This window comes from Alternaria ventricosa (assembly GCF_023758065.1).
Source record: "Alternaria ventricosa strain BMP 2768 chromosome Unknown scaffold_2, whole genome shotgun sequence".
Classification (NCBI taxonomy): Eukaryota; Fungi; Ascomycota; class Dothideomycetes; order Pleosporales; family Pleosporaceae; genus Alternaria; species Alternaria ventricosa.
In genome coordinates, this window is record NW_026055682.1 from 1,679,053 (window position 1) to 1,688,090 (window position 9,038).

General features: G+C 54.1%; 4 protein-coding genes across 4 annotated transcripts; 2 read left to right on the forward strand and 2 right to left on the reverse strand.

Moving 5' to 3' along the window:
* Positions 1 to 406: 406 nt before the first annotated feature.
* On the forward strand, positions 407 to 1,283 carry J4E93_001552 (uncharacterized protein; the record flags this gene model as incomplete). Its single annotated transcript, XM_049339503.1, has 3 exons — positions 407 to 540; positions 600 to 1,019; positions 1,070 to 1,283. 3 exons carry the CDS (start codon positions 407 to 409, stop codon positions 1,281 to 1,283), a joined length of 768 nt encoding a protein of 255 aa, XP_049203460.1.
* A 742-nt stretch (positions 1,284 to 2,025) lies between these two features.
* Positions 2,026 to 4,292, reverse strand: J4E93_001553 (uncharacterized protein; the record flags this gene model as incomplete). The annotated part of the gene is made up of 5 exons (XM_049339504.1): positions 2,026 to 2,208; positions 2,260 to 2,608; positions 2,660 to 3,022; positions 3,074 to 3,726; positions 3,780 to 4,292. The coding sequence occupies 5 exons, from the start codon at positions 4,290 to 4,292 to the stop codon at positions 2,026 to 2,028; spliced, it is 2,061 nt and encodes a 686-aa protein (XP_049203461.1).
* A 1,532-nt stretch (positions 4,293 to 5,824) lies between these two features.
* J4E93_001554 (uncharacterized protein) lies at positions 5,825 to 7,457 on the forward strand (the record flags this gene model as incomplete). The annotated part of the gene is made up of 2 exons (XM_049339505.1): positions 5,825 to 6,680; positions 6,733 to 7,457. 2 exons carry the CDS (start codon positions 5,825 to 5,827, stop codon positions 7,455 to 7,457), a joined length of 1,581 nt encoding a protein of 526 aa, XP_049203462.1.
* A 157-nt stretch (positions 7,458 to 7,614) lies between these two features.
* J4E93_001555 (uncharacterized protein) lies at positions 7,615 to 8,534 on the reverse strand (the record flags this gene model as incomplete). The annotated part of the gene is made up of 2 exons (XM_049339506.1): positions 7,615 to 8,204; positions 8,411 to 8,534. The coding sequence occupies 2 exons, from the start codon at positions 8,532 to 8,534 to the stop codon at positions 7,615 to 7,617; spliced, it is 714 nt and encodes a 237-aa protein (XP_049203463.1).
* Between the last annotated feature and the right edge of the window lie 504 nt (positions 8,535 to 9,038).

Sequence of the window (9,038 nt, forward strand, 5' to 3'; positions counted from 1 at the left end):
TCGCGCCGATATCTTACCTCCACCCGTTAGAGCGAAGGCATTATCATTGGTGCTTTGACCAACGCGTAGGCTTTCTCCCGGGGTGTCTCCGGTGATGCAGACGTCACCGCCGACGTTCGAGAGGCGGGGTCGATAACGAGCATCCATGGATTGGAGCATGACGCTAGGCGTGCAGCGCGTTTAACAGCTGTGGGGAAAGTTCGACCATTGCGGGATAACGCCGAATACAATGGTATGAAAGCATGACCTCCGGTCCGAGCGGATTACTCCAACTACTCCAACTCTCTCCGCTACCACAATACACGCATCTCATGACATACCCGAGTACCAACGCAAGACACTTCGTACTCCAACCGTAGCGTTTCACTCTCACCAGCCAACAAGAATTTTCATACGAGGTTCTGCAATGCCAGCTATCAAGCATCCTGTAAAGATCAACGTGGATCTGGGTGAAGGATACGGAAACTTCAAATGTGGGCCAGATGATGAGTTGATTCCACTCATCGACCATGCAAACATAGCCTGTGGTTTCCACGCTGGGTACGTCAAACCCTCGCATCCATATCTTTAACTCCAATCTACTGACAATGGGTAACTAGGGACCCATTGATTATGCATCAGACAGTATTGGCCTGCAAACAGCACGGCATCAAAATCGGTGCACACCCTGGCCTCCCTGACATCCAAGGCTTCGGCCGACGCGAGATCAAAATGTCGCCGGAAGAACTAACAGCCGCTGTTCGCTACCAGGTCGGCGCGTTGAAAGCGTTTCTGGATGCAGAACATGTGCCCTTACATCATGTCAAGCCCCATGGCGTATTGTACGGGATGATGTACCGGGACAGGGAAGTGTGCCGTGCAGTTTATGCCGGTGTGCCCAAAGGAACGACAGTATTTGGTCTTGCGGGAACACTGCATGAAGAGGTTGCGAAAGAGCTCGGATTGCCGTTCGTGGCAGAGCTTTACGGAGACGTCAAGTACAACAAAGACAAGACCTTGGTGATCGACCGAAAGAAGACGTATGTGGCATGCGTATGCTTCCATTGAGTGCAGTGCTTACCGTATACAGACCTTGGCTTCCAGAAGAGACAAGGAAACACGTTCAGAGTCAGGTAGAAACCGCAACTGTCACCGCTGTCACGGGCGAAGAGCTGCAGCTTCCTATAGGGGACCATGAGGTCTCGATGTGCTGCCACTCCGATTCGCCTGGGGCCGTGGAGATCGTCAAAGCTGCAAGAGAAATTGTTGATCAGTTCAACAAGAAGCACTTTGGGCAGTCTTGAGTATCGCGCGTACGTAAACAGTCGGTCTTTGCTTGCGAAGTCAATCTCGCGGCTACCATTTCAAATTCAACCCCAATTGTTTACGGGAGGCTGATAGTACAGTTTGTCTGGCTGGCAAAGCATTGGGGAGGGGTTGCCTTTCCATCTAGTTAGTGAATCTGAACATACACAACCTTTTGAATACATTGGATGTGTCTGAAGAGTATTGACATTCTATTCACATTGAACTCCCCTGCCTATATCCGGCCCCAAGTCATTCAAAAGCCCACGCTCCTATATCATGCATACATTTTCGAAGAAACAAAAGTCCTAATAAATCCAAGCTCTTCCTGTTATATACCAGATATGGGCTATGGATGCAACAAGACGCCCCATATGCAAGCTGTTCATCGATCTTTCGCTCGTTTTACCTCCACATTACGGTATGCCAACCATATATGGTCTCATGTGTACGTGACCGGCCATGGAGCTATAGTCGAACAACAAATCGGTCGGTTCGTTATCACGTTTGTAATCGCGGATGGGCTCATTGTCCGGAGATACCGCTCCACGCTGGGGGTGGATTCTCGGATGCCGGCCTTGTAACTCGACTAGTGCTGTCCATATCGGTTTCTACCGGACCTTCCTGTGTGGAAGTCTCCAGCTATTGTCGAGGCCCTAGCCGCGAGCTCCGGCGGCGACGGGATTACAGCGCCTAACGGCCTTTACTGCACTGCTAGTGCTCTGTAAGTCCATCATTATATTATGAATCGCTCGCGTCGCCCATGGTAACGTCGCCAGCGCCCGTATCCTGCACGAGCGGTGAAGTTGCAGGAAGTATGGCGGACCGCGGCCGGTTGTATTCGGCGAGATGATCGGGCATGCTCGCTGGGGTAGAGGATCGGGAGTCGAAGTCCTCTTCGGCAGGGGGCGAGAAGTCCCATACCTAGTTGGATCAGTATGTCGTGGTAGTAGTAAATGCGTGCTTCAAGCTTACCTCCATGATTGTCCGACCGCCCCGGCTGGCCATTATAACGGCCTTCTCTTCCTCAAACACAACCCTCCAAACAGCCTCGGCAGGGCTGCTTAGCTCTCGGACAGGGACACCAGTCTTTAGATCCCAGACCTTGACGCGACCATCACTGCCACCGCTGACTATCCTGGTATTGTCGAATTGTAGACTCGTAACGCTGTTGTCGTGGGCAGCTAGTCGATGAATAGCCTGGTACGTTGCGAGGCTCCAGACGCGGACCGAGCCGTCTGATCCACCAGTTACAAGAATGTCGTCACGCATCTGAAGCTGCCCGACGAGCGAGGTGTGGCCCTGTAGTACAGCGAGGCATTTGCTACACGAGAGAGTTAATTTCGATAATGTTGTGGCACGCGAGCGGACTTACCCATCATTGGGATCCCATATCCGGACACTGGTGTCCAGACTGCCTGTTGCAATCTTCTTCCCGTCGAAGGCGATCGCATATATCTGACTAAAGTGGCCAGTGAGTGTGCGCAGGCATTTGCCCTCGGATATGCTCCAGATCTTGGCTGTAGTGTCGTAGCTGCCAGACACAACGATGTCACCGTGTATTTCGAGGCATCGGACGCTAGCCTGGTGACCAATGAGTACATGCTTGCATAGGCCCTTCTTGAGATCCCAGATGCGTAGTGTGGTATCCCTCGAGCCGGATATAGCCGTGTTCGCATCGGACATCTTCAAACATCGCACAGTCGAAGTGTGACCGCGCAGAGTGAATTGGGGGAAGCTGGCAAACTCTGTTAGTTGCTATCATGAGGAAGACGGCAGAACGACTTACCCAGTTGCAAGGTTCCAGACGCGCACATCGCGATCGCATCCACCGCTGACTAGAAGGTCGCCCCATGGCACCATAGCCCATACGCCCATGACGTGTCCCTGGAGCGTTTTCTGGTGGTCGCCGACAGTATCGAAAACATGGATCTTCGCGTTGTCAAGCGCAACCACAATGTACTTGTTGGTCAGGTGTAGACTGGTTACTACGCCCTGATCCGGAGTAATCTGCCGCGCATCACATACTCCGCCATTCCGCCACGCCGTCTCAACCATGTACCGCTGCTTGAAATGCGACCGGTATGTGGTTGCTTGTTGCTTTCGTTGTGAGGGTTTCCTCTTCGCAGCTCGGTCCAGGCTCTGCGTCCGCAGACCATCAGCACCGCCGTTGGATGGGCCGACCTCAAGGTGTTCTCTCGTGGCGACGTCCTCTACCCTCGGTGCGCGCTCGTCGTTCTGCCACCATGACTTCGAGTCGGTGTCCTCCATCTCGTCGGTTGTGTCGTCTTCCTCAATTCTTTCCTCTCTCGACAGAGCCCTGAAGGAGTACTTCTGGCACAGTAACCGCCAGGCGCTGTCGTCATTGACGAGTTCGCGCCACTTCTTGGATACCTGCGATGCCCTCGCGAGGGTAGTGGGGTCGTCTACACATTCCAGAATCTGTGCGATGTGTCAGCGATCGAGACTATACTGGGAATGTATACCAAACGCACTCTCAAGCAGAGTTCAGTAGGTAGAACCATGAAAGGGTCCTTCTTTAACCTGGGACTGACGAATTCGGCAACAAAGCTCAGCTCTTGACTGTCGCACAAATTGAGCAGCTCGCCCAGCAGGCGCATCCGCTCGGCTCTGTTCATGTCGCCAAACTGCGCCCGTATGCTCTTGATGTCTCCATCTTCATGTTCGGCAGCGGTGCTCCAGTCGGGCACCCGCTGGGTCGGTGTCGGACTTGGCGCAGGCGTAGGCGGTGAGGCCGGCGCAGAGGGGAGGAGATTGTGCGGTATCGTCGAGCTCAGGGGGCTGTTGGGTGTGAGTATGGGCCGTGGTGCTCCCGATCGAGACATGCGGCCGGGCTTGCGCGGGTGTGGTGATGTGTACATGGTGGAGCGCGAGGACGAGGCTGTAGCGGTGGCAGAAGCGGCCATGTCGGTGTCAGAGTCTTCAGTCGGCGGCCCTGGGGCATCTCGGTCTTCCCGGACGGGTGTGAAGTAGTCGGACGAGTCCATGACGGCGGTCTTGCAGACTTCGGAAGCGGTATGGCGTTCCCTGGACGGCACGGCGCTCTCTGTGTAGCAGCGAATGGCAGAATGGCAGGGGCGACGGGCGGGTGTCTATGTCGTCCAACGGGGCGCAAATATGGCGGCAATCACGCTGGAACGAAGGGAAGGAGGTTTGCGGAGGTTTCGAGTGGGCAGGCGCGACTGAGTGACGCCGGCGGCCAGCCAAGACATCTCTCAGCCCTGGCAACCTCAGACGTCCATTTCCAAGCTTCACATCACCATCCCTGCATATGCACTTGAGACGACTGAGCCTAGTCTGCATGGTAAATCTCCTGTGCTGCATCTATGGCTTTGCGTGCAGTCCATAATTAGACGCCCGTCGTCAAACGTCCCAGGGGGGTTGGCGCAGGCCATCATGTTTCATGCCATTGTATTGTCTTTGCGAACGCCAAACCGCCGTGGTTCCTTCGACACCAACAAGCGCAAAACCAATGGCTGAGACCCGGACCCTCGAGTGCTGCGTAGCACGGAGCGGTCCAGTTTTCCTTCCATGTATCTTCGGCCGCCATCACCTGTCACGCAGAGATGCACCGTGTACTCCTTAGGCACAGTACAACACCACCTGAGCACCCATGTGCACGGCGCTTAAAGTCACGAGCCGTCGACAGTATCTCGCCATCACAAGCGACCCTTGTTGCAACTCAATAACTAACATGTCATGGCGGTCACGCCCTGCACCTCCTTTTCCCATTAGAAGACGTGCACGGTTCTTGTCGTAAGAGCTCGATCGATCGCCCTAAGTTCGACATGATGTTTCCAAGGCCCGAACATTCTACCTTGGTACTCTTCGAATCAACCAAACTACAATTCATTCTGCTCGGGTTATCTCGTCCCCGGTGATGTAGGCGACCCAAGATAATATTTGGTTTGGTACATCTCGATTGCGAGCATACATACATGTGCTCTCGAATCTCAGATCCCGGACTGCATGCTAGCACATTTCTTGTGCTCCTCAAGTTCTGTGCGGCAAAAGCACTGCAGACATTGATGAACGCTCCAGATGGAGGTAGGTCTTAGCAAAGTGCGTATGGAGGTAGGAACTCAAGTTGCACCTTGCGCCCTGCTGAATTATCGTTTGGTGCGTTCGAGGTGCTGTCTCAGGGCGTGATGCGCAAGAAGCTACGTTGCCGAACATCTCCGCTGGGGACCGACATGTGCTTCCCCGTTCGATACTTCTCGATTCGGTCATGTTGCGCACGGTGTCTTTTGGCGTGATGTTCCCGAGGTCTTCATAGAGGCGGGTGCTTACCTAAAGAAGGCTGGCAGGACGGGAATCGTGCGAGAGAAGCACGCAATTTCCCCGCGACGTCATTGGATCCGACATCGTCGAATTCCCATCAGTTTCCGCGCGACGGGTCCGTCAACGGTCCAGCCCGTTTGTAATCGTGAATATAGCGTCATCATGGTGTCTCTATACTGTCTCCACCCTCGCATCCTCTGTCCTCGATCCGCGCGTGCTCTGGGCAATCGCTACAGCCATGAGCGTTCCCCGTAGTTTGTTCGCCGGCGCGCGCGCATCACGAACCGCAACCACTACTAGATGTTTCGCCAATAGACCATCTCAGACTTCGCTGCTTTTCGCGAGGCAGCAGTCGAACCAAGCCACTAGGAAGCTACACCAGCAGACACCACGGAAAGCCCAGCATGCCGCTGCTGCCCAAGAAGTCGAGTCTTCAAACCCCGCCCTATCCTTCCCATGCCTCGACGCGCACGAATCTCGCTCTGCGTCTCTCTCAAGAAAACGAGCGTCTTCAGGGCCCGAACCCTCGTATACCTCCGGACACACGCTGAACTTCCATTCGACCCAGCCTATTCTGCTCGACTGGGGTGGCATACTGCCAGAGTTCAACATCGCATATGAAACGTGGGGGCAGCTGGACTCAAACAGGAGCAATGCCATCTTGCTGCACACTGGATTGTCCGCATCTAGTCATGCCCACAGCACAGAGACAAATACGAAGCCAGGGTGGTGGGAGAAGTTCATTGGGCCTGGGAAGCCTCTGGACACCAACAAGTACTTCGTCATCTGCACAAATGTCATTGGAGGCTGCTACGGCTCGACTGGACCTTCGTCGATCGACCCCGCGAACGGCGAGCGTTACGCGACTCGATTTCCGATTCTTACGATGGAGGACATGGTACGCGCGCAATTCCGACTACTGGATAACCTCGGCATACAGAAGCTGTACGCGAGCGTAGGATCGAGCATGGGAGGCATGCAGAGTCTGGCAGCTGGAACGCTGTTTCCGGAACGTGTGGGCCGTCTCGTTAGCATCAGCGGATGTGCGCGCAGCCACCCATACAGTATCGCCATGAGACACACCCAGCGGCAAGGTCAGTACAAACACTGCAGATCAGCCATGCGCAATTGCTGACGTGCAACTAGTACTTATGATGGACCCCAACTGGGCTCGCGGTTTTTACTATGACGGTATTCCTCCACACGGCGGTATGAAGCTTGCTCGGGAAATTGCTACAGTCACGTATCGAAGTGGTCCAGAATGGGAGCAGCGATTTGGCCGCCGGCGTGCCGATCCATCACGACCACCTGCTCTCTGCCCCGACTTCCTCATTGAAACATACCTCGACCATGCGGGAGAAAAGTGGTGTCTGGAGTACGATCCTAACAGCTTGCTCTACGTTTCGAAGGCTATGGATCTATTTGATCTGGGACAAGAGCACCGCAACCGCATCAACGAGGTGCGAAAGGCGAACAGCGGTAAAATGCAGGCATACTTGGACGGCCATGATATTACATCCGACACCAGCAGCGACGTCTGCAGTCTGACTTTGCCTGACCAGCCATACGAGGAGAAGGAGCAGCCCGCCGACATCGATGCTGTAGCTCAGACTGACGGAAACGAACCACCGGCCGACCTCGTGGCAGGTCTGAAGCCGCTCGCGAACACCCCAACTCTTGTTCTGGGTGTCGCCAGTGATATCCTATTCCCTGCCTGGCAGCAGAAGGAAATTGCAACGACGCTCAAGCGCACAGGCAACAAGAACGTCACACACATCGAGCTTGGAGAAGAGAAGAGCTTATTCGGCCATGACACTTTCTTGCTAGATCTTCAGAACGTCGGTGGTGCTGTCCAAAACTTTCTGGGATGAGCGCAGTACTTTTCTTTCTCCGAACAAGTACTGGTCCACCAGGGGCAGCTATTGAACTTTGATGATGTGCATTGCAGGCGTTTTGTTGATGCTTTACGGCCGCCAACATATATTTATACCAAAGAAACCAATATTAGCTTTGACCTCAGATTGTCACCTACTTCAAGCCAGGTATCTCGCTTTTGACATTCAACCCCTTCCACTCTGCGCTCATAGCCTCGTCGACCCACTTGCACTCTGTCAGCCCAATGTGCTCGCGGGCGTATTGCTCCAGTGTTTTCGCTCCCGGCGCACCTGCGTAGATTCCGATTGCGCCTACACGGGGAACGTGTAGGCTAGACGCGAGTCGGGTCTCCGCTGTTGTCTGCAATGGAATGAGTCTTGTAGCTGCCTCGGATGTGGCTGAAGCAGCAGATGATGGGGAGAGAGCCGACAAGTGGACCAGCGTTGGGAAGTGGGCATGTGCGGGTGATAATGAGGGCTTGGGGTGTGTTAGTATGACCATGCTCAAAGGTCTGAGAGATTCTTTGAAACGGTCTGTCGTCGGTGTATTTTCTTTCGTCCCATCAGGAGTAGACTTGGGATACGCAGCAGGTGCTGTAGTCGGAGCGTTCTCTGCAGCTAAGGCCTCTAGATGCCGAGTGACACTGTTGATGCCAACGAGCAAGTGGGTACCAATTTGCGGTAATGGGGGCGTGTTCTCGGGGCCATCCTCGTTTGCCTTGATGTTACGTTTGCGCTTCTTGCCTTTGGATGGGTGGATATAGGTTCTGCGATGGTCACCCAAAGGCGTAATAAGACTATGGAATTGTCAATGACCGAATCGAGAAAACTTGTGATGCAACTGTCAGAAATCGGCGAGTGCGCGTTCACGATGCTCCTCTCTGCGTACCTACTTGGATAGCAATTCTAATATGATTTCTTCGTCCTCGCGTGTTATCTCCGGCCTGTACAAATCAGCGTAGCTCGTAGGTTGAAGCATAGTATCACCCACCACCGCGTCTCAGAAAACGGCGACGATGTCTTGAACACAGGTTTTGCATTGGCCTTCGCGGTTTGTTTCGTCGCAGGGGCCATGACGAATTGTGTGCTCTGACCCTTCTTCCTCCTACCACTGACCGTGGTGATGGTCACTTCGTCAACGTCGAAACAGCAAAAGTAGTTTTCAAGCTGACCGAAGTGCGCCCGAAGCCTTGTCAGTACTCAGTCTAGATAAGTGAGACTTGTAAGGTGGAGTAGACCGGCGTGCCTTGCATTAGAAGGAGGATTTCTCGCTCTTGGACCGATAAGGCTTAGAGCACCCTCACTAGCGGCGCGCTAGCTCCACAGCGGGAACGAACCAGGATGACGATAGTGGGGTTTCTCAGCTACGCGTCCGAATATCTGAAGCTCTTCCTACCAACTGGAACCGTTTCCTTCTGAGCGCATACCCTCAATTCACTTTGCTGCAGTCGCTGACGCTAATGAGATCCAATCCCCCCGCGTTTTCCCTGCCGCCGCGCCGGGCTATCGGTCACTAAGGCTGGGAGCTGCTGCTGTTGCCTGCACTGGGGAACTGCTTGCCTCTGCCTGGCCTCACCT